This window comes from Notolepis coatsorum (assembly GCF_963971535.1).
Source record: "Notolepis coatsorum genome assembly, chromosome: 1".
In the NCBI taxonomy this organism is placed as follows: Eukaryota; Metazoa; Chordata; class Actinopteri; order Aulopiformes; family Paralepididae; genus Notolepis; species Notolepis coatsorum.
The window spans coordinates 308,898,905-308,925,515 of NC_140165.1; the positions used below are offsets into that span (position 1 = coordinate 308,898,905).

Genomic DNA, 26,611 nt, shown 5'->3' on the forward strand with positions numbered 1-26,611 from the left:
AGAGGATCCTAGATATTCTTAACTGCATTGACGGATTATTTTACTTGTTTCAAGCATATTTGCTTTTAACTATAGTTTTATTTCAAATGTGACCATTTTGAAGTATAGAGTTCTCTCCTGACTATAGGTGAAGATGGGATGGGATACCATAACATTTATTTTATTATTACTGCAGAACAGGTGGGACTGGGAGAGCCATCTTACCTACCAACATCTGTAAGTGATGGCTGTTGGAATGTAGAGCTATTATTTTTAACAAAATAAATACCACTTACAGCACCTTAATGCCTTGCTAACTCGCTCCCAGCGCCTTCATGTTAATGTGTGCGATGTCACTTTCTCTCATGTGAAGGCTGCTCCTGTATACAGTCCCAAAGGAGGCTTATTGAACCCCTCACCAAGTGCCATCTTTGAAAATCTTTTTATGTTCCACTTAAAATGACCCAGGATATCTATTAGACGAGGGATCTTTTTAATAAATATATTTTAGGGCTATAACGAAAAAAAGAAGGTATCCTCTTCCAAATGTATTTTTTCCCTCTTGTTTAATTCGTGGTATGGTTATTGCTATTGGCATAATGTTTAGGACCTTGGTTTAATAGGTTGTAGGTTACTGTTATTGGCAAAATCAAGATATATTTCATCCATACATAATGTGTGCACCTTTCCCCAGTGACTGTTTCAGTTGTTGTGATGCCCTTTTGATGTTGAAGCCTCCACCCTGACTCTTTTGTCTGGTCCAATATGTAGCCAAGTAACGTCTCTCTACCCCTAGATGGCTTCCATTCCTGAGGCTGCACAGAGGCTGCAGTGTCCCCTCTGCTTAGACCTGCTCAATGAGCCAGTCTCCACGCCGTGTGGCCATACCTTCTGCAAGGCTTGTTTGGAGATGTACCAGAGCTACGGAACCAGCTGTCCCATCTGCCGGAAAGACTTCTTGGGTCGACCAGCCTTGCACGTCAATTGTGTTCTGCAAGACATTGTTGAGTCCTACAGGATGGCGTCCACCCCTGTAGGGCGACCGGAGGATAGGCCGATGTGCCCAGTGCACCACCGTGTGCTGAGCCTCTTCTGTATGAAGCATGATGTCATGTTTTGTCAGTCATGTGCCATGCAGACTCACAAGGGAGACGGACATGATGTTGTGACCATATCCACGGCTCTGAAGGTAAGGTCATGTCGGTAGTAACTGTATTACTCTAATAAGACTTTAATCTGCAAGTAATTCGTTTTGTAAGTGTTTTCTTGTGACATGTATCGATGCCTGCATATATTTCTATATCGTCCCAGGTGATGCTTCCAGTGATCCAGGGTAAACTTGGTGCTCTGAACTACGTTGAACGCTCTGAGGTGAGGAGGGTTACTAAAGACTGCCCATTCCGTGTCAACTTTTCTTTTGTGTAGCACTGACTAAACAACCAGATGAGGGGTTATATTTTAACCTTTATTTAACCAGGCGGGTCAATTAAGAACACATTCTTACTTACAATGATGACCTGGCGAGAGGGCAAAATGCCCTCTTAAATGGGACAAAATAAATAAGACTATGCATACATCAGAGATTGGAGAAATAATTAAAATTACATGGTATGTAATCCATGAAGCGGAATAAATATTAGTTTAAGGCTGGGAGTTGCACATCCTAAAAGTAGTGAGGGGGGGGGGGGGGCGGTCAATTTGTCAATCTTCAACATATTTTGCACCTCATCCACTGCTGGGAGCAGCAAATTGGAAGGAGGATGGACCAAAGGAAGTGTTGACAATAGTCTCAAGTGCTGTGTGACCTGTTTTTCAATAATTAATAACTATGCTCAATCTCTATGATCCCTCCCACAGGCCAGGGTGCGGCGTGTGGCCCGTGACCTGGAGTTGTCTCGTTCAAGCCTGACTGGTGCTTCTGCGCAACACATGAAGAACCTTCACCTGTTGGTCGTCCAGAGAATGGTTGATGCCATGATTTAACAATTTGCACTAATCTGCTTACTTGGTTATACTGGTAGCAATTTAGATTTTTTTTGTATTGAAATCTTTATTTTGAACATGTAAATACAAACTATATAAAACCAAAACAAATCATTGATCAAGAAATTAAATGGAAAAAAAATTTAAAAAGCAAAACATTTTACATGTTCGAAAAGAAGTACACTTTTCCACTACTCAATGAGTCTACTAATTTAAAACCGTAAACAAATATATATGCAATATATATATGCAAAACAAAATTGTATATGTAAAACACCCGTCAATGTCGAATCCCTTCCTCATCCCTGTACCTTGTGAACATAATTTCTCTATAATTCAGTTTGAATTGTCTCATATATCAATTGTCCTGTTTTTGTTTTACACTCAAGCTGACTGAGTTGGAAAGCTGTGATGACTTTCGGTGCTGGACGGAGACCAGGACTAGGACGAGGAACCTACTTCATAGGGGCTTAACGGATGACTTCAGCTTCTTGAAGGTACAGTAGAACTCCTTGTCTTCATCTAGAGACCTACTGTATGGTGGGTTGGTCTTTCAGTTTAAAAATTAAATGTAGAGCGGCTGGGTAGTGCAGTGGACTAAGCACCCTCCTACCACCGCAGAGACTCTGGGATTGAATCGGGCTGTCGGAGGTACCTCCAGCTTGGGTCAGTCGTCCCTACTAACACAATTGGCAGTGTTGGTAGGTGGGATAGGTGTCCTGGTCATTGCAAACTGCGACTCCTATTGGTCTGTCTGTGTGCCTGTTCAGCAGGGAGGGGATCTGGGGCAGATGGCGTGAACCTCTGCACACGTTACGTTCCCCCAGTGAAACTCTGATTCAGATTTCGCTGTCGGGTGAAAAATAAGCGGCTGGCGACTCCACATGTATTGGGAGAAGGCATGTGATAGTCTACACCCTCCTCAGACCGACGGTGGGGTAATGCACGCAACGACCAGGAAGGAAATTGGCATAACGACCAAATTGGGATGGGAGAAAAATGCAGAAAACTCCCAAAAATTATGAAATGTCTGACATTCACCTTGTACATGAATAGTTTGGAAAACCGTGTCTGTAGATGGTTATTGCTGGAATGTGATTGCTGTTTAGTTATCAACTTGACATGGACCCATTTTCACCCCCCCCCTCTAGATTCTTCTCTCCATCAAAGTTCATCTTGATCAGTGTCATCTTGATCCGCCTGATGTACTCCATTACATACATATCTGCAATCGTTTTATGGCTGTGATGGATAGGGAAACCAATACCTTTCCCGACATGGGTAAGGCAGGGTACCCTTTTTAAACCTGGTACAGATGTATAATTATTTGTATAGTACTTTTCATACAAGAATTGCAACCCAGCAGTGATTGGCATAATTATAGACTGGCGTAAAATGAGAAACCCAGAAAGATTAATGGATTTCTGTCATTAGAATCTGTAAAATAGATTTGGTATGGGCAGGTTAATGATGCAAACGATGGATTCTATATTTCATTTTACAGTTGGTGCAGATGAGGGTCTGTATGCCCGATCTGTTATATTACACGTTGCAATACAAAATCTGAAGTGTGTGTGTGTGTATAGTAAAAGTGGTACCCAAACTGGCATGATATACATGGCATGTACTAAACGGTACAAGTTTAGCCTGATGCCATGAGACTTGATGTATTGTCTTTGTTTACCTTCCTTTTAGAACATGCAACCGTGGAGAAATGTGCAGGTACTGTATGTGATTTTACTTGTATGTTTAAAATGTGTGACTGACGTTGGTGGCATTACCATGGCTTACCTTTTTTTGTCATTGGCAAAGTTAATTCATTCTTGCACCAAATGGATCATTTTGAATCTGTTGCTGGTGTTTATTGCCACCCCGAATGTTAATTTATGGTCCTTATTTTACTAGAATTAACCACTTTTCATTGTTCTACCACCAGTTGCTGTGACTTATGACCAGGCGACGGCACATCCATCTTTAATCTTCCTGAACAAGGGCAGAACCATCCGTGTGAACCACAAGAGAAACCAGAGCTTCTGCCCGAGTGCTCGGCGCTTTACAGGCATTCCCTGCGTCCTCGGCTCCGACGCACTCTGCCCCGCGAAACGGTCCTACTGGAAGGTTAAGATCGATGCGTGGGAGGGATTCAACACCGGTCATTCCTGGTTTGTCGGCGTGGCGACAGAGTCTGCCACAAGGTTGAAGAAGTATGGCGGCCTTCTCCCTGAGAATGGCTTCTGGGTCCTGGAGTGCCTGAATGGCCAGTTCTCAGTTTGTGGAACACCGTTGCCAGTGCCGGTGGATAACACTTCCAGGGTGACACTTGGCATATGTTACAGTGGCAGAGGTTACCTATGTTTTTACAGGAATGAGTCCTGCATCTACAAGCTCATTGTAGACTCTCATAAAGGGAGACTCTTCCCAGCCTTCTGCCCAGACAAGGGGGTCGGCGCGCTGACTGCCAGGATTGGCATGTCGATCTAGACTACTCATGGGGACTAGTCTTGTCTACTGCATGCACTTTTAAAAATGATTTTTAAAAATGTTTTTGTGTTTGGTTTTTTTAAATGTATGAATTTGTATTTTTAATAAGACTTTTAAAACTTCATTGCTGCCTGCATCTTGTTGAGCCTAATGATGGATGGCCTGTCTCTTTGGCGCAGACGGCATGTGCCAGTGTCTTTATCGTAATGGAATGATAAATGCAGTGGTGTAAACCAGTATTTTGTTTGCAGAAGCACTTTATAAAGTCAGGTGTGGCCTGGATTGGGAGCCAATGTAGGGACAGGGGGTGGTGTGTGTGGTCACATTTTCTGCCTTGGTCAGGGTTGTAGACACTATAGAGAAAACACTAGATGTACCTTCTGACCTAGAGACGACTACAGATGGGAGTTAAAATGATGATTGTATGGTGTGTTTGTGATATGTACAGGGGTCTACATTTATCAGAAATCATTTGAACCTCTTAAAATTTTAACAGGGATTGTCTCATACTAACTTGATGGAGGGAAAATGAGAAATGTTAAACATTTGTATACAATACTAAACATGGAACAAAATGTTTGGAAATTTGTGTTTGGATTATTTCTCGAACTGCTTTTTGGCAATACATTTTATACTGTTGGCAAGCCTGTTATTTCCTTTTATAAATGGTGCCCCATTTGTAAGGAACATTCATTTGTGGGTTGCACCCATGAGAAATTTGCCAAATCTTCTGCCAATGAAAAGCTTCTTCTGCAGTTGCTACACTCATGTTTGGTCTTTGGTGGATTGAAGTCTTATCAGTAACGAGGAACTAAAAACGAGACATTGGCAATTAAAGTCAGGAGCCTCAGTAGTGTGTGGAACCACATTTAATGATACCATCTGTTATTACATCCTTCAATGAGCTTGTTTTTGCACCTGTTGTCAGACCGTGAGCAATGGGTCCAATAAATTAGTAACATGCTTTATATGCCCGTCGTGGTAAAAACCTTAACTAACTTTAGCTGCTAACGCTAATCTAAGAGATTAGCTCAGAACAAATTTGTTAGAATGATTTTAAAACTCCAACCCAGGACTCTCCTTATACACACATTTTAAACAGCCTCAAATGGCTTCGGGTTGAGAGGGTCTCAATTAAAACCCAACATGACACACGGGATACTCTGGAATACTGTCCCTCAATATCTTAGTGGATATTTTAACATGGTAAGGGATGTACACGGACATGCCACCAGGGGGAGTCCTACAGACATCGTCCCAGTGAGATGCAATAGGAAAATAGGCCAGAACTCATTCCTATATTCAGCAGCAGTACAATGGAATAGCCTACCAATGGAGTTGAAGCCCATAAACCCCTTCTCCACTTTTAAATTGGCTATAAAGAGGTGGATCATAAGTAGCAGAAGCTGGGAGTAGTGACCAAAGGGTTTTTAATGTGTTATTCCTTTTTTATTCTTTTGTCTATAAAATGGAATATTATTGTATGTATTTTTATTTTTATACCACACATCCTGACATACAGACACTACAAACGCCCACGTCCACACACCAGTACATAAATCCACTGACATAAAATCAGAGAAAGAAGGTTTAAAAAAAAAAAAAAAAAGAGAGAAAAAAAAAACTTGACCGTTGGTGTCTGTGTCCCCTTGATGTTGCTTCCCTCTGAGCCAGGGTCGTAACAAGGAGCTTCTCAAAATTGAAGCTCATTAAAACATACTTGAGGTCTACAATGTCACAGGACCGTCTCAATGGCCTGGCTATGATGAGTATTAACAGAGATGTGTCTAGCAAGGAAGGAAGTCAAGGTGTGTCATATTTTAAGGCTGCTAAAAGTAGAGTCCCATTTCATTGTTTAAACAAAGGTGAATGTTCCCAAGCCGATCTGTTAAGGAAGTGTAATATATAGTACTTGTTTTTATTGCTACATCAAGGTCATTCCAAATGGATACCCCACAAACTGAGATGCACTTGCTTTTGTACAGACAATAGGTTGTTTTAAATTAAATTCCCCTCTTAGATTATAACCCCCATCTCTGCCCATGAAGATTTGTGTATGTTGCCCGGGACTATATTTTGTGTTACTTTAAACATGAATTGTGCAGTTTTGAATTTAACCAAATCTTAAAATTTCAGATTTTGACTTTTAACAAATAAACAATTGGTATGATCTCTATAACCAGCATGATGTATCCTTATAGCTATTTTTTGCAGTGTGCATATCTTTTGTAGGTAGGTTTTATATGTATTTCCCCAAACTTCAACACAATATGACAGGAGGTAGGGTACAATGAGTGTGCAATACAGAGTGTACAGTGATTTCTGATTTAAGATGTATTTCATTTTACCCAGAATTCCCAAGCTTTTCGCAATTTTTTAGCATAGATATTTTATGTGTGGTTTCCAGCAGCAATTTGGGTCCCACCACTGACCCCTGTGGGACACCACAGGTAATATTTAAGCACCTTGACTTGTTCTGGCTTATTTGAATTAAAATGTGATATCGGAAAATATCGGTATCGGTTTTCCAAAAAAATTTAAAATTTATTTTTTATTTTTTATTTTTTACATTTCTATAACCTTTATTTACCCAGGCAAGCAAGTAAGAACAAATTCTGATTTAATGTATTGTCAAAAGTATGCATAATGTTGTGTTAATTCCACAACAACAGATATGTAATGTTAATTACCTGAAATTATTCCATTTATGGGGGGGGGAACCCTGCATATATCGGTATCGGTTGATATCGGTTGATATCGTTATCGGAAATTAAGAGTTGGACAATATCGGTATATCGGTATCGGTAAAAAAGCCAATATCGAGCATCCCTAATTGTATCAAATCTTTTTTAAGGTCAATGAATATACGAACTGCGTATTTCTTTCTCTCTATACATGTGGTTATTTGTTCTACTAGCTCCATTAATGCCATGGAAGTAGATCTAGCTGCAGTGGCGGCTCTACCACTAGGGGCGCTAGGGCACGACCCACCTGTTAACTGAGAGAAGAAGAAAAAAAAACGTTTTAGTTTTTTGTTTTATAGCCCTATAAATAATATAAACATGTTTAAAATGAATAATATTTACTCATTTTAAGTATGTTTGTGTTTCCAATGCACAATATAACTTAATTTTACAAAGATTAATAATAGTTTTCCTGAACAGGAAGTGACGATTCTGTCTGATATAGACCTTTTCATTACGTAGCCGCAGGCATTTCTCCTCACCGTATTTCTCTCTGGGCTAGGCGCAATTGCGCCTGGAGTGCGCGTGCCCGCCGTGCACTGGTTCATCGCTATATCCGTCGCAGCCACGCGCTTTGCGTTGAATATGATGTATTATGATGGAACTCGGGCGCTGGTTTGAAACGACCTAGCAAGCAGCCGAGCGTCTAAAAGCTCTCTGATTGGTTGACGCGGTACTTTCCGTAACCGCAGTTTGCAACATGAGTTTATGCTGTTGTTGTGTTGTGTGATGCAGATATTTGTCTTGGAGCGTGATGGCAAGTTCTTTCAACGGTTAGGCTTAGGCACTCTTTCAAAGTTGGTTAAGGTTAGAGTTTGTCTTAGAGCATGGCGATAGAACACCAGGTAGTTTGCAGGCTGTTCGAGGCAGAAATGGACAAAGACACAGCTCTTCACACACACAGTACTTGTTGGCTAACAACAAGCTATATATGGATGCAGTGTGGAGGGACATGGATGGACATCAACACAGGCTGGATGGACAATGCCATGGAGTGGATATACTTTATCAACAAGCCAACAACAAGGTAGATTAGCGATCTTAACTCTAGTTTAATACATGATACGTTGTCTACTGATGCCGCATAATATCAACAGCTGATTCGTTGTAACGTTACAGCTTTCAGCTAACGTTAGCTACTGCTAGCTGTTAGCTCCGTTTAGCTGGCCACTTTTATAATTACTGCATGGAAACGGAGTAACGTTAACGTTTAAACGTTATGTCGAGGTCATACAATACTACAGTCGACATAAGGTTAACGTTACCCCGTTTCCATGAAGTGTTTAAATAGCAGCAATCTTGTTGAAAATGTAACGTTACTCAAATGCTCTCTCTCTCTCTCTCTCTCTCTCTCTCTCTCTCTCTCTCTAATTTCGCCGCGTGTGGGGCATAACCACTCAGACAATGAATGGTAACTTGTTTAAAATGACGAGATATACAAATGTGGTTATTATTGAATGGATCTGACATCATCTGAGAGAGAGCGAGAGAGCGAGAGAGCGAGAGCGAGAGAGAGAGAGAGAGAGAGAGCTGTGCGTGTTTGTGTTGGGCTATTGGAAACGTGGTTGCATTTGACTGACTGATCATATATTGATCGATGACAATGGTGATAATATTCGCCAATGCGTGCCTTGTAGTACAAGGCACGCATTGGCGAATATTATCACCATTGTCAATGCCCCACGGGCCCCGAGGCGAGATTGACAGCTCGGCCCCCCCCCCCCCCAAATCCAACATGAAACAAAACATATCACAATACAATAATAATACGTCAAATGTATATACTCTCTTTTCTGGACTCTTTTCGTATCACAAACAGTACTGTATTTGCAAATCTGGTATGTCATGTATAGATGTAGCACTACTGTCTATCTGTATGTCATTATGTTATAATGAATTGAAAATGGGGGACCCTGATGTAAACAAGACGAAAGTGTTTCTCTGGTCTGCATCCCCTTAACAATTGTATGTATTGAGCTGTACTGTATTGTACCCATTCTGCAATCTGTTAAATAAAGTTTTCATTCATTCACCATGACATGTTTAGGTATTTGGCCAGATCCAGCTTGTCTGTGATGAGAGTGTTTTCTGTCTTTATGATTGACTATCATCATTAGATATTTCAGTTTCGTTATTACAGTAGCTGGCTAACAGTACGTTAGTTGACTAATACCAGAGTCAGAATTGGGTAATATGCCGACTACTGGCAGTGATGCGACCTATGTTACCACATAACTTTTGTCATCTCTGGTACTATGCAGTGCACTATGCAAAACGGCAAAGAGATAGGTAACGTTCGTTAAGTGCCAAATTACCATCATCATGATACACCCTCACATAATTCACAAAGTGTTCACATGCGCCACCCATGTGGTAACCTAGAAATACCATAGATTGTGGCTAGGTGGTAACGTATATGTTTTCTATGATCACTATGAATTGAAAATGGGGGACCCTGATGTAAACAAGACAAACGTCTTTCTCTGGTCTGCATCCCCTTAACGAGCCGTACTGTATTGTACCCATTCTGCAATCTGTTAAATAAAGTTTTCATTCATTCATTCACATTACGTTAGTTAGCATCCAAGCTAGCGTGATAACGTTAGTAGTACTAGGTAGCTTACCTGCAATAATGTTGTCATCGTCCTGGACAGATAAGACTTGTTAAATCATAATATATCCACACTTTGTGCTGGTAAATGTCCCCTTTAGCTGCTCGGCGTCGTCGGATTTTAATACACCACGGTGGTGATGTGGGGGACCCTGATGTAAACAAGACGAAAGTCTTTCTCTGGTCTGCATCCCCTTAACAATTGTATGTATTGAGCTGTACTGTACTGTACCCATTCTGCAATCTGTTAATAAAGTTTTCATTCATTCATGTTTCAGGTGACTTATTATGTTGTGTTTCTCTGATGTCGCGTTCACGTTACGTGGGAAGAAGCGGAAGAACCAGAGGACATCTCGTTGCTACAACTAGGAAGCCTTCACGCATTGACTCGATCAAAACGCCCACATCCATACTTCCGCAATTCGTGACGCGAAGTGGGAGATATCGGGGTCTATAAAAAATCCCATATGTCCTAGTAGGAATTACAACTAGGAGGCTGACGTGAATGGTTTTTCCCAGTCGGAAGCTGATTCTTCCGATTCTTCCCACGTAACGTGAACGCGACATCAGAGAAAAATATCACATCCGCGCTGCTTGTGAGATTTACGTGGCTACGTCACAGCCAAGGAAAGGGAGCGCTGGATTTGTGCAAAACGCCCTGTTCCTAAACCACACGCTATCAGTCGTACTCGTACCACAGTACTGGCAAAACGGGAGGAGCCTAGAATCAAAACAAACGCACCAGTCCCAGTTGCCGTTACCACCAGTTGTGTTCGATCCAGTCCCACACGCGAACGGCAACTCCATTCAGTCCCGGGCCTGGGCCCGGGGCCGGAGGGGGGGCCGGGGCCCGGGCCCCCCCTCCCGCCAGACGGTGGGCGGGCCCTAAGGCCGCTGCCTCCCCTGCCGCGCCTATAGCTCCGCCCCAAGGCTTGTACATGTTTGCAAAATGTTTGGTATAGCGCCCCTAGTGGTATCAAATCAAGTATTTTTGAGAACTGTGATAATAATGATACCGGTCTGTAGTTGGTGAAGAGGTGTTTATCTCCAGCTTTGGGATAACTTTAGCAATTTAAATTTTTTCTGGAAATGTTCCCGTTTTGAATGGAAGATTAAATATGTGAGTTAATGGATCCACAATTCCCTCAATTATATTCTTTACCAAGTCATATCAATGTTGTCTCCATCTGTTGAAGTTTTGTTCATGCATTTGTTTACCATCTCAGTCATTTCTTTTTTTTCTTATAGTTCCCAAAGATATTGAGTCAGGGATTCTCTCTCCACAGTCCTCCTCAATTCCTGATCGATTAAAATTTACTGCACTTAACATGCAAATACTTGTCGGGTTAAATTTGGAAGACAAATGCTATATAATAAATGCACCTGACACAAAATGCACACATTATTTTGTTAATGTTAATTATATTGTTTATAGTTTTATCATTTAATGTACAGTTCAGTTTGTTTTATTTTATCATTTGCCTTAATTCTATTACTGATTATCTTGTTATATATAATAATTGCAGTTTAAAATGTGTTATTTAATTTGATACATTCAGTTCTAATAAAAATATTTTTTTCTTAAAGATATTAGTGGTGGTGATGGTGTGTTTATGTTTAGTAGTAACATTGTAACAGTTACAATGGAGTAAAGAATATGAAACACTTATTTGTTTTGTTGTGGACAGCTGAATGTCACCTCTTCTGATGGTAAGTCATATGTTTAATTTACGCAAGCCAGCCTTGGCTCTTTTAACAATATGCAAAATATTCTGTACTCATACTGAAGTTATTCATATACTGTATACTAGGTCTGATCTGCTTGGGATTCCACGTGACATACTTAATGCTGTGTGTGAGAGAGAGAGAGAGAGAGAGAGAGAGAGAGAGAGAGAGAGAGAGAGAGAGAGAGAGAGAGAGAGAGAGAGAGAGAGAGAGAAAAAGAGAGAGAGATGCACACAAGATGAGGTGGAAGCCGAGCTCCACTTCTTAACAACCTGCCCACTATACCAAGACATCAGAGACATATACTTCCCACGAATTGCAAACACCCAAAGAGACTTTGAAAACATGGACAATAACTCAAAACTCCCATACCTACTGGGAGAAATACAAGAATGTGCAAACACAGCAGCAAGATTTGTGAGCTGCTGTGACAAGAAAAGGACATCCAACGGAATACAACCACCATAAAGACTGTACATGAAATTCCTTCTGTAATGCACTGATCATCGATCTCCTCTCTCTACCTCTCTCTCTCCAACACAGTGAGCTCTCATTATGATCGACTGGAATAAAAATAAAATAGGTTTACAATTTACATACTGTAGCTGTCACTTTGTTCATTAATGTTACCTAAATGTCATAAGTGAATTGTGTAGGCCTAGGGCATGAATTGTGTCTGGCCTAGGGCATCAAAATGGTCAGAAACGGCCCTGTATACAAATACAAATGCAAAAATTATAAAAGATTGGTGCCAACGCAGAGGCAAGAGACCTAAACGAGCCTATGAGAGACCTCCACTTGATTCACGAAATACATTAACGTAACAATTTTACCATTTTTACTTTATAAGTGTTACCTATTGGTCTTTGTATCCCTCGATATGAAAATAGTTGTTTATTCACTACATAAACCACTGAGGTGTAACCGCTGACATCACAGGTGTCACACCTGACAGGTGTTTCTGTGATTGTGTGTTCAAAAAGCCAGCTTTTGGTGTGTTGTCTGTGAGTGAGAGATAGAGGGCTGTTGTCAGTGTGACGGCCCCCACTCTGCATGCTGATTGGTGAGTCTACTGCCTCTCCAGAGCAGGTAGTGAGTGGCTCGTCAGCCCAATTGGACTCACCTGGGCAGTGAGAGCTGCCTGTATGTATATGTCCCTCGTTAACCTTCTCACTCTGCTTCTCCATCTCCATGAACAGGTTATCCACCACCCTTTTGAACTATAATATTCCTACTTGCACCACACCACACTTTTTTCACTCATCCACACATTGCATTTATCACTGATTATTATACATATTCATTGTTTATATAAATTATTGTTTGTTATATAGGTTTAAATAAATTATATTGTGAAATGGCTTTTCACGTGTGGACTCGATCCCTATTTGTCACAATTGACCCGTTTGTGACAAATTGGGGCCTTTAGTTGGTGGACCTTTTGTTGAGATTGATGTTGTTGGTTTTAGTTATTTGGCCTGGTTTTGTTAAACTATTTGTTAGATTCTTGCTGGCATTTGGTTGGAGTTCCTGTTGGGACTGTTTGCTCCGTCTGGTTCTGGAAGGGTTAATTGTTTAATTAGTGTCTGTGACATGCTAGTGTTTGTAGCCTGATTGTTAGCATCTGTTTGGAGGCTAATTGTAACTAAGTAAAACACTTTTAAAAAGGAATGTCTAGTAAAAGTGAATATAAACCATATTGTTAAGGAATACAAACGCGTCTGTGTTCCACTCTTACAGTAGGTTGTTTTGCTGCAACTTAATTCCCATCCAACTATCTGAACAGGTTTGAAATCTGTTTTATATTTAAGTCTCAATACCTAATGATAGTAAAGCCATCAAAGGGTATTTATTTAGTTAAAATGTGTTAAATGGCTCTACATTCTGATGGCCATCACTGATTGTTTGTTCAGTAGCATTGGTCTCCCAGTCCCTCCCTCCAGTAACCAGACTTTTTTTTTGGAATATCCCTTCCTGTATTTTATCAGGAGAGGATCCTAGATATTTTTACTTCTAAGAATCTTGCAATTTGCTAACTGCATTGACAGATTATTTTACTTGTTTCAAGCATATTTGCTTTTAACTAGTTTTTATTTCAAAGCGCCTTCATGTTAATGTGTGCGATGTCACTTTCTCTCATGTGAAGGCTGCTCCTGTATACAGTCCCAAAGGAGGCTTATTGAACCCCTCACCAAGTGCCATCTTATAAAATGTTTTTATGTTCCACTTAAAATGGGTCAGTATATCTATTAGACGAGGGATCTTTTTAATAAATATTTGTTAGGGCTGTAACGAAAAAAAGAAGGTCCTTAAACATTTACAATTATCCTCTTCCAAATGTGTTTTTTTCCCCGTTTAATTCGTGGTATAGTTACTGCTATTGGCATAATGTTTAGGACCTTGGTTTATTAGGTTGTAGGTTACGGTTATTGGCATAATCAAGATGTATTGCATCCATACATAATGTGTGCACCTTTCCCCAGTGACTGTTTCAGTTGTTGTGATGCCCTTTTGATGTTGAAGCCTCCACTCTGACTCTTGTCTGGTCCAATATGTAGCCAAGTAACGTCTCTCTACCCCTAGATGGCTTCCATTGCTGAGGCTGCACAGAGGCTGCAGTGTCCCCTCTGCTTAGACCTGCTCAATGAGCCAGTCTCCACGCCGTGTGGCCATACCTTCTGCAAGGCTTGTTTGGAGATGTACCAGAGCTACGGAACCAGCTGTCCAATCTGCCGGAAAGACTTCTGGGGTCGACCAGCCTTGCACGTCAATTGTGTTCTGCAAGACATTGTTGAGTACTACCGGATGGCGTCCACCCCTGTAGGGCGACCGGAGGACAGGCCGATGTGCCCAGTGCACCACCGTGTGCTGAGCCTCTTCTGTATGAAGCATGATGTCATGTTGTGTCAGTCATGTGCCATGCAGACTCACAAGGGAGACTGACATGATGTTGTGACCATATCCACGGCTCTGAAGGTAAGGTCATGTCGCTAGTAACTGTATTACTCGTAATAAAACTTTAATCTGCAAGTACTTAGTTTTGGAAGTGTTTTCTTGTGACATGTATCGATGCCTGCATATATTTCTATATCGTCCCAGGTGATGCTTCCAGTGATCCAGGGTAAACTTGGTGCTCTGAACTACGTTGAACGCTCTGAGGTGAGGAGGGTTACTAAAGACTGCCCATTCCATGTCAACTTTTCTTTTGTGTAGCACTGACTAAAACAACCAGATGAGGGGTTATATTTTAACTTATTTAACCAGGCAGGTCAATTAAGAACACATTCTTACTTACAATGATGAATTAGTGAGAGGGAAAAAGGCCCTCTTAAAGGGGACAAACTAAATAAAAGACTATGCATACATCAGAGATTGGAGAAATAATAATAACTACAAAATAAAATTACATGGCATGTAATCCATGAAGCGGAATAAATATTAGTTCAAGGCTGGGAGTTGCAGATCCTTAAAGTAGTGAGGGGGGGGTCAATTTGTCCATCTTCAACATATTTTGCACCTCATCCACTGCTGGGAGCAGCAAATTGGAAGGAGGATGGACCAAAGGAAGTGTTGACACGGAACATCTAGTGAGTAGATGACAATTGGTCCACATCAGTGGCGTCGTTAGCCCTGGGCTTCCGGGGCTTTAGCCCCGGATGTTTTTCTCCTAGCCCCGGATCTAAAAAAAAAAAAAAAAAAAATTTACATTTTTTTTTTACTTTTTTTTTTTTTTTTTACTTTTTTTTTTTTTTTCTGTCAGCATCCCCATTGTCTGTGCTGAATGTTTGTTAGTGTTTGGTATTTTTTGTTGGTTTTTAGTACTTTTAAACATTTTTAGTAAGTATTCATTTGATCCTATAATTCTTTCATTCACCGATTTGTGGACTTTTTTTTTAGTGTCCTGAAAGGCGCCTTATAAATCAAATGCATTCGATTGCCTAAGCATGATTTTGAAAACGGGGCCCGGTGTTTCAAAACACACAATTAGCACAACCACACACACAATTATCAGAACACCTCAGATCCTTTGCTAAATTAAACACTTGTCAAAACCATACACTAATTTTGTTACCATATGAAACACACGTTACATAATGACTTAATTCTGTTTGAACCAGTTACACACACTGCTGTGCTTAACCTAAAACACATTTAGCAATTCTACTTCTCAGTGATTAGAGTACTGTAAGTGAAGTACGCAGATAATGTGCAAATATACAATAAATTCACCAAACACTACACAAGACCAATGCTGTAGACAGATGAAAATATAATTTATTTATCTACATATACCCAAATCAATGATGCAGACTGATGAAAAAAATAACATTTTCTCTCCATATAACCAAATCAGTCAACATTTCAACATGGAGAATCACAACAATACATGTCCCAGTTTTCATGCTACTATGTGCATAACACTGTAAGCTCAGCAAATATCAGACAAACATAAAATACTGTATCCAGTACAGGTTAAAATTACAGTAACACAATTTTTTTTTTTTTGAAAAAATGTAAACAGAAAATACTAGACATTATCTCTTTGCCTAGCTGGACCTGGCAAGATAATTTTTTGTTGTGATTCTCCATGTTGACTGATTTGGGAAAATGGGAGAAAATGTATATTTTCATCAGTCTGCATCATTGGTTGTCTTGTGTAGTGTTTGGTGAATGTATTGTATATTTTCATGTTCTCTGTGTACAGTACTTCACTCTCCTTCCATTTTGGTTGAAGACAGGTGAACTCACCTGCTGCATTTTTATAGTGCTTAAACCTGATTGTGTATCTACAATTAACTGTTTTTATTTTGTTATTCGTGTATATGTGTATATATTATATGTATATATATGTGTATATATGTATATTTGTACTCCTGTTGGGGCTTCTTGGACCAGATCAATGTTTTATCTGGCTAAATAAATAAATAAATAAGAAACTGATGATTTGGTCCTGTTAACTTTGAATTTTCTAGGGACTGCCCATATCCCTCTCATGGACCTGGACCTCACTTTGAGAACCTCTAATGATTCTAGTTATTCAGTATTCATCTCTAATTAATCTAAAATTGCGTATTTCTGTGCTTAAAAAAAAAAAAAAAAAAAAAAAAAAAAGGGGGGGGGGGGGTGACCCCCCCCTCCACCCCCCTGGGCTGAAGCCCCCAATGTTTTCTAACCCTAAAAACGCCCCTGGTCCACATGATGCTTTCTTAGGGACAGTGATGGTGCAATAGTCTGAAGTGCTGCGTCACCTGTTTTTCAATAATTAATAACTATGCTCAATCTCTATGATCCCTCCCACAGGCCAGGGTGCGGCGTGTGGCCCATGACCTGGAGTTGTCTCGTTCAAGCCTGACTGGTGCTTCTGCGCAACATATGAAGAACCTTCACCTGTTGGTCGTCCAGAGAATGGTTGATGCCATGATTTAACAATTTGCACTAATCTGCTTACTTGGTTATACTGGTAGCAATTTAGATTTTTTTTGATTGAAATCTTTATTTCGAACATGTAAATACAAACCATATAAAACTAAAACAAATCATTGATCAAGAAATTAAATGGAAAAAAAATAAAAAAAGCAAAACATTTTACATGTTTGAAAAGAAGTACACTTTTCCACTACTCAATGAGCGTACTAATTCAAAACCTTAAACAAATATATGCAAAACAAAATTGTATATATAAAATAAAATGTAAAACGCCCGTCAATGTCAAATCCCTTCCTCATCCCTGTACCTCGTGAACATCATTTCTCTATAATTCAGTTTGAATTGTCTCATATCATCAATTGTCCTGTTTTTGTTTTACACTCAAGCTGACTGAGTTGGAAAGCTGTGATGACTTTCGGTGCTGGACGGAGACCAGGACTAGGACGAGGAACCTACTTCATAGGGGCTTAACGGATGACTTCAGCTTCTTGAAGGTACAGTAGAACTCTTTGACTTCATCTAGAGACCTACTGTATGGTGGGTTGGTCTTTCAGTTTAAAAATGAAATGTATGTGCGGCTGGGTAGTGCAGTGGACTAAGCACTCTCCTACCACCGCAGAGACTCTGGGATTGAATCGGGCTGTCGGACGTACCTCCAGCTTGGGTCAGTTGTCCCTAATTGGCAGTGTTGGTAGGTGGGATATGTGTCCTGGTCATTGCAAACTGCGACTCCTATTGGTCTGTCGGGGTGCCTGTTCAGCAGGGAGGGGATCTGGGGCAGATGGCGTGAACCTCTGCACACGTTACGTTCCCCCAGTGAAACTCAAATTCAGATCAGATTTCGCTCTCGGGTGAAAAAGAAGCGGCTGGCGACTCCACATGTATTGGGAGAAGGCATGTGATGGTCTACACCCTCCCCAGACCGACGGTGGGGTAATGCACGCAACGACCAGGAAGGGAATTGGCATAACGACCAAATTGGGATGGGAGAAAAATGCAGAAAACCCCCAAAAATTATGAAATGTCTGACATTCACCTTGTACATGAACAGTTTGGATAACCTTGTCTGTAGATAGTTATTGCTGGAATGTGATTGCTGTTTAGTTATCAACTTGACATGGACCCATTTTCACCCCCCCCCTCTAGATTCTTCTCTCCATCAAAGTTCATCTTGATCAGTGTCATCTTGATCCGCCTGATGTATGCCATTACATACATATCTGCAATCGTTTTATGGCTGTGATGGATAGGGAAACCAATACCTTTCCCGACATGGGTAAGGCAGGGTACCCTTTTTAAACCTGGTACAGATGTATAATCTTTATTTGTATAGTACTTTTCATACAAGAATTGCAACCCAGCAGTGATTGGCATAATTATAGACTGGCGTAAAATGAGACTCAGAAAGATTAATGGATTTCTGTCATTAGAATCTATAAAATAGATTTGGTATGGGCAGGTTAATGGAAACGATAGATTCTATATTTCATTTTACAGTTGGTGCAGATGAGGGCATGTATGCCCTATCTGTTATATTACACGTTGCAATAAAAAAATCTGAAGTGTATGTATAGTAAAAGTAACTATACACAAGGTACCCTAACTGGCATGATATACATGGCATGTATAAAACTAAATGGTACAAGTTTAGCCTGATGCCTTGAGACTTGATGTATTGTCTTTGTTTACCTTTCTTTTAGAACATGCAACCGTGGAGAAATGTGCAGGTACTGTATGTGATTTTACTTGTATGTTTAAAATGTGTGACTGTGACGTTGTTGGCATTACCATGGCTTACCTTTTTTGTCATTGGCAAAGTATTTAATTAATTCTTGCACCAAATGGATCATTTTGAATCTGTTGCTGGTGTTTATTGCCACCCCGAATGTTAATTTATGGTCCTTATTTTACTAGAGTTAACCACTTTTCATTGTTCTACCTCCAGTTGCTGTGACTTATGACCAGGCGACGGCACATCCATCTTTAATCTTCCTGAACAAGAGCAGAACCATCCGTGTGAACCACAAGAGAAACCAGAGCTTCTGCCCGAGTGCTCGGCGCTTTACAGGCATTCCCTGCGTCCTCGGCTCCGACGCCCTCTGCCCCGCGAAACGGTCCTACTGGGAGGTTAAGATCGATGCGTGGGAGGGATTCAAGACCGGTCATTCCTGGTTTGTCGGCGTGGCGACTGAGTCTGCCACAAGGTTGAAGAAGTATGGCGGCCTTCTCCCTGAGAATGGCTTCTGGGTCCTGGAGTGCCTGAATGGCCAGTTCACAGTCTGTGGAACACCGTTGCCGGGGCCGGTGGATAACACTACCAGGGTGACACTTGGCATATGTTACAGTGGCAGAGGTTACCTATGTTTTTACAGGAATGAGTCCTGCATCTACAAACTCATTGTAGACTCGCATAAAGGGAGACTCTTCCCAGCCTTCTGCCCGGACAAGGGGGTCGGCGCGCTGACTGCCAGGATTGGCATGTCGTTCTAGACTACTCATGGGGACTAGTCTTGTCTACTGCATGCACTTTTAAAAATGTTTTTATGTGTTTGGTTTTTTTAAATGTATGAATTTGTATTTTAAATAAAGGCTTTTATAACTTCATTGCTGCCTGCATCTTGTTGAGCCTAATGATGGATGGCCTGTCTCTTTGGCGCAGACGGCATGTGCCAGTGTCTTTATCGTAATGGAATGATAAATGCAGTGGTGTAAACCAGTATTTTGTTTGCAGAAGCACTTTATAAAGTCAGATGTGGCCTGGATTGGGAGCCAATGTAGGGACAGGGGGTGGTGTGTGGTCACATTTTCTGCCTTTGGTCAGGGTCGTAGACACTGGCTAGAGACAACACTACAGATGTACCTTCTGACCTAGAGACGACTACAGATGGGAGTTAAAATGATGATTGTATGGTGTGTTTGCGATATGTACAGAGGTCTACATTTATCAGAAATCATTTGAACCTCTTAAAATTTAACAGGGATTGTCTACTAACTTGATGGAGGGAAAATGAGATGTTAAACATTTGTATACAATACTAAACATGGAACAAAATGTTTGGACATTTGTGTTTGGATTATTTCTCTTAACTGCTTTTTGGCAATACATTTTATACTGTTGGAAAGCCTGTTATTTCCTTTTATAAATGGTGCCCCATTTGTAAGGAACATTCATTTGTGGGTTGCGCCCATGAGAGATTTGCCAAATCTTCTGCCAATGAAAAGCTTCTTCTGCAGTTGCTATTTACTCATGATTGGTCTTTGGTGGATTGAAGTCTATCAGCAGGGCTTGACGTTAACTTTTTGGCTCACTAGCCACTCAGCATTTTCCCTAGCCGTGGGCAGGTGTCAACGTCAAGCCCTGCATATCAGTAACAAGGAAGAAACGAGACATTGGCAATTAATTTAACAGTTAAGGTTTCAAGTTTCTTTAATAGTTGTCATACAGAAGTACAGAATACTTTTATACAAAATGCTTCTTACTGTTACGCTCCAGAGAGCGTCGGGAGCCTCAGTAACGTGTGGAACCACATTTAATGATACCATCTGTTATTACATCCATCAATGAGCTTGTTTTTGCCCCTGTTGTCAGACCGTGAGCAATGGGTCCAATAAATGAGTAACATGCTTTATATGCCCGTCGTGGTAAAAACCTTAACTAACTTTAGCTGCTAACGCTGTTCTGAGCTAGAGATTAGCTCAGAACAAATTAGTTAGAATGATTTTAAAACTCCAACCCAGGACTCACCTTACACACACATTTTAACAGCCTCATGGCTCCGGGTTGAGAGGGTCTCTCAATTAAAACCCAACACACAGGATACTCGGGAATACTGTCCCTCAATATCTTAGTGGATATTTTAACATGGTAAGGGATGTACACGGACATGCCACCAGGGGGAGTCCTACAGACATCGTCCCAGTGAGATGCAATAGGAAAATAGGCCAGAACTCATTCCTATATTCAGCAGCAGTACAATGGAATAGCCTACCAATGGAGTTGAAGCCCATAAACCCCTTCTCCACTTTTAAATTGGCTATAAAGAGGTGGATCATAAGTAGCAGAAGCTGGGAGTAGTGACCAAAGGGTTTTTAATGTGTTATTCCTTTTTTATTCTTTTGTCTATAAAATGGAATATTATTGTATGTATTTTTCTTTTTATACCACACATCCTGAAATACAGACACTACAAACACCTACGTCCACACACCAGTACATAAATCCACTGACACAGAAAATCAGAGAAAGGTTTAAAAAAAATAAAAAATAAATAAATAAAACTTGACAATGTTTACAATGTCACAGGACAGTCTCAATGGCCTGGCTATGATGAGTATTAACAGAGATGTGTCTAGCAAGGAAGGAAGTCAAGGTGTGTCATATTTTAAGGCTGCTCAAAGTAGAGTCCCATTTCATTGTTTAAACAGAAGTGAATGTTCCCAAGCCGATCTGTTAAGGAAGTGTAGTATAATAGTACTTGTTTTTATTGCTACATCAAGGCCATTCCAAATGGATACCCCACAAACTGAGATGGACTTGCTTTTGTACAGACAATAGGTTGTTTTAAATTAAATTCCCCTCTTAGATTATAACCCCCATCTCTGCCCATGAACATTTTTGTATGTTGCTCGGGACTATATTTTGTGTTACTTTAAACATGAATTGTGCAGTTTTGAATTTAACCAAATCTTTAAATTTCTGAGTTTGACTTTTAACAAATAAACAATTGGTATGATCTCTATAACCAGCATGATGTACAATCCTTATAGCTATTTTGTGCAGTGTGCATATCTTTTGTAGGTTGGTTTTATATGTATTTCCCCAAACTTCAACACAATATGAGAGGAGGTAGGGTACAATGAGTGTGCAATACAGAGTGTACAGTGATTTCTGATTTAAGATGTATTTCATTTTACCCAGAATTCCCCAGCTTTTCGCAATTTTTTAGCATAGATATTTTATGTGTGGTTTCCAGCAGCAATTAGGGTCCCAACACTGACCCCTGTGGGACACCACAGGTAATATTTAAGCACCTTGACTTGTTCTGGCATATTTGAACAAATTGCTGTCTATTACTAATATAGCTTTTAAGCCATTCAAATGCGACCCCTCTGACATCATACCTGTCCATCTTTTTAAGTAGAATCTCATGATCTATTGTATCAAATCTTTTTTAAGGTCAATGAATATACAATGTGCATATTTCTTTCTCTCTATACATGTGGTTATTTGTTCTACTACTGTAGCTCCATTAATGCCATGGAAGTAGATCTAGCTGTTCTGAAACCATACTGACTATCCATTAATATTTGACATTTTTCAATGAATTTGGCCAGTCTTTCATCATATAGTTTCTCAAGTATTTTTGAGAACTGTGATAATAATGATACCGGTCTGTAGTTGGTGAAGATGTGTTTATCTCCAGCTTTGGGATAACTTTAGCAATTTTCATTTTTTCTGGAAATGTTCCCATTTTGAATGGAAGATTAAATATGTGAGTTAATGGATCCACAATTCCCTCAATTATATTCTTTACCAGGGTCATATCAATGTTGTCTCCATCTGTTGAAGTTTTGTTCATGCATTTGTTTACCATCTCAGTAATACATTTTTTTCTTATAGTTCCCAAAGATATTGAGTCAGGGATTCTCTCTCCACAGTCCTCCTCAATTCCTGATCGATTAAAATTGACTGCACTTAACATGCAAATACTTGTCGGGTTAAATTTGGAAGACAAATGCATAACTGATCTATAATAAATGCACCTGACACAAAATGCACACATTATTTTGTTAATGTTAATTATATTGTTTATAGTTTTATCATTTAATGTTTGTTTTATTTTATCATTTGCCTTAATTCTATTACTGATTATCTTGTTATATATAATAATTGCAATTTAAAATGTGTTATTTAATTTGATACATTCAGTTCTAATACAAATATTTTTTTCTTAAAGATATTAGTGGTGGTGATGGTGTGTTTATGTTTAGTAGTAACATTGTAACAGTTACAATGGAGTAAAGGATATGAAACACTTATTTGTTTTGTTGTGGACAGCTGAATGTCAACTCTTCTGATGGTAAGTCATATGTTTAATTTACACAAGCCAGCCTTGGCTCTTTTAACAATATGCAAAATATGCTGTACTCATATGTTATTCATATACTGTATACTAGGTCTGATCTGCTTGGGATTCCACGTGACATACTTAATGCTGTGTGTGTGAGAGAGAGAGAGAGAGAGAGAGATGCACACAAGATGAGGTGGAAACCGAGCTCCACTTCTTAACAACCTGCCCACTATACCAAGACATCAGAGACATATACTTCCCACAAATTGTAAACACCCAAAGAGACTTTGAAAACATGGACAATAACTCAAAACTCCCATACCTAGTGGGAGAAATACAAGAATGTGCAAACACAGCAGCAAGATTTGTGAGCTGCTGTGACAAGAAAAAGGACATCCAACGGAATACAACCACCATAAAGACTGTACAAGAAATTCCTTCTGTAATGTACCGATTTCTTTTGATTTCTCTGTTTGATTGTTTTGTTTTGTTTGGCTTTGGCAATGTAAACGTATGTTTCCCATGTCAATAAAGCCCATTTGAATTGAATTGAGAGAGAGAGAGAGAGAGAGAGAGAGAGAGAGAGAGAGAGAGAGAGAGAGAGAGAGAGAGAGAGAGAGAGAGAGAGCATCGATCTCCTCTCTCTACCTCTCTCTCTTCAACGCAGTGAGCTCCCCGTAGTATAATCATGATCATTATGATCGACTGGAATAAAAAAAAAAAAAGAGGTTTACAATTTACATAGTGTAGTTGTCACTTTGTTCATTAATGTTACCTAAATGTCATAAGTGGATTGTGTAAAAACAACTCACCAAAATTGACTATTGCACGACTCATTTGACAAAAAAATCTACAAAAGGGGGGGGGGGGGGGGGGCCTGGCCTAGGGCACCAAAATGGTCAGAAACAGCCCTGTATACAAATACAAATGCAAAAATGATAAAAGATTGGTGCCAACGCAGAGCCAAGACACCTAAACGGGCCTATGAGAGACCTCCACTTGATTCAGGAAAAACATTAACACTTTGAGTGCAGTCGACGTGTATTGTCGTCTTATCATGCCCCCTGTTGAGTGCCGACGACGTGAATTGTCGTTTGATTTTTTTATTAGCCATCTGAATTCATATTTCATCAACAGAGTCTCCCGTTGGTACAGCAGAGCCTCTAGGAGCTGAGATGGGAAAATACCGCCCCCTGTCGTCTATCCCTGTGTAACTGCAGGCCATTCGATTATACTGCTGGATCTGTGGAGGTGGAGCCAATCCACTGTGCTGGCAAGCCGTCTGATGAACATGGAAGTGATCGCGAGTTGGAAAGCAGCGTGGAATATATATTTACAGCAGCCAATAATCAATCAATAAACGCGATCGATATTTGGAATGGCGATCAGGAATTGGAATAATCTTGTTGGAGAACATCTGATCTAAGGTAAGGAGTCTATGTTACCAGTTTTAGGATAATCAGAGCTGTATTCACTGAGATATCAGCATGTGCCGTGTGTGTGTATGTGTGTGTGTGTGTGTGTGTGCTGTTGAGGAAATGAGAGAATAGATTTCCCAGCTCGCTTCTATAGCGTGCATAAGTACACATATACTATCGATAATCTAGCGTTTATTTGAAAACTATTCATAAATAGGCCGACAAATGACAACGTGTCTAGTGTATTTGAGAATATTCCAATAAATGCCGTTTATGGGGGAATCTTTCAATTTTCCGGAAATTTTCGAGAGAACGATAGCTTTTCGAAATGCTATAAAAAGAATATGAACCGATTAAAAAACAATCCGTTTTGACAATGTTGACTGCAAACAAGTCATTGATAAGCGACGGGCATATTAGACACATAGCCATAATTTAAAACATAGATCATGCGTTGTTAACACTAACATTGAAGTGGATGATGGCATTCAAGGGGGTAAAAAAAAAAACAAGGCCGGCACTGATAGTGTTAACGTAACAATTTTACCATTTTTACTTTATAAGTGTTACCTGTTGGTCTGTGTGTCCTTCTGATATGAAAATAGTTGTTTATTCCCTACATAAACCACTGAGGTGTAACCGCTGACATCACAGGTGTCACACCTGACAGGTGTTTCTGTGATTGTGTGTTCAAAAAGCCAGCTTTTGGTGTGTTGTCTGTGAGTGAGAGATAGAGGGCTGTTGTCAGTGTGACTGCCCCCACTCTGCATGCTGATTGGTGAGTCTACTGCCTCTCCAGAGCAGGTAATGAGTGGCTCGTCAGCCCAATTGGACTCACCTGGGCAGTGAGAGCTGTCTATATGTATATGTCCCTCGTTAACCTTCTCTCTCTGCTTCTCCATCTCCATGAACAGGTTATCCACCCTTTTGAGCTATAATATTCCTACTTGCACCACACTTTTTTCACTCATCCACACATTGCATTCATCACTGAATCTTATACATATTCATTGTTTATATAAATTATTGTTTGTTATATAGGTTTAAATAAATTACATTGTGAAATAGCTTTTCACATGTGGACTCCCTATTTGTCACAATTGACCCGTTTGTGACAAATTGGGGCCTTTAGTTGGTCGACCTTTTGAGATTGACTTTATTGGTTTTTGTTTGTTATTTGGCCTTGTTTTGTTAAACTATTTGTTAGATTCTTGCTGGCATTTGGTTGGAGTTCCTGTTGGGACTGTTTGCTTGGCTCTGTCTGGTTCTGGAAGGGTTAATTGGTTAACTAGTGTCTGTGACATGCTAATGTTTGTAGTCTGATTGTTAGCATCTGTTTGGAGGCTAATGTTTGGAGGCTAATTGTAACTAAAGTAAAACACGTCCACTTCCACTCTTCCACAGTAGGTTGTTTTGCTGAAACTTAATTCCCATCAACTGAAGAGGGCCAACTATCTGAACAGGTTTGAAATGTGTTTATATTTAAGTCTATTCCAATACCTAATATTAATAGTAAAGACATCATCAAAGGGTATTTATTTAGTTAAAATGTGTTATATGGCTCTACATTCTACAATCACTGATAGTTTGTTCAGTAGCATAGGTCTCCCAGTCCCTCCCTCCAGTAACCAGACTTTTTTTTGGAATATCTCTTCCTGTATTCCCTTCCTGTATTCTATCGGGAGAGGATCCTAGATATCCAACTTACTTGTTTCAAGCATATTTGCTTTTAACTAGTTTATTTCAAATGTGACCATTTTGCAGTAGAGTTCTCTCCTGACTATAGGTGAAGTTGGGATGGGATGAGATACCATATAGTAACATTTATTTTATTCTTACTGCAGAACGGGTGGGACTGGGAGAGCCAACTTACTTATCAACATCTGTAAGTGATGGCTGTTGGAATGTAGAGCTATTATTTTAACAAAATAAATGCTACTTACAGCACCTTAATGCCTTGCTAACTCGCGCCTTCATGTTAATGTGTGCGATGTCACTTTCTCTCATGTGAAGGCTGCTCCTGTATACAGTCCCAAAGGAGGCTTATTGAACCCCTCACAAAGTGCCATATTTGAAAATCTTTTTATGTTTCACTTAAAAGAGTCAGGATCTTTTTAATAAATATATTTTAGGGCTGTAACGAAAAAAAGAAGGTATCCTCTTCTAAATGTA

General features: G+C 40.0%; 1 protein-coding gene across 1 annotated transcript; it reads left to right on the top strand.

The window, feature by feature from the left end:
* Positions 1-775: 775 nt before the first annotated feature.
* LOC311225872 (E3 ubiquitin-protein ligase TRIM39-like) lies at positions 776-4,443 on the top strand (the record flags this gene model as incomplete). The annotated part of the gene is made up of 3 exons (XM_084311264.1): positions 776-1,168; positions 1,837-1,891; positions 3,899-4,443. 3 exons carry the CDS (start codon positions 776-778, stop codon positions 4,441-4,443), a joined length of 993 nt encoding a protein of 330 aa, XP_084167390.1.
* Positions 4,444-26,611: the final 22,168 nt, after the last annotated feature.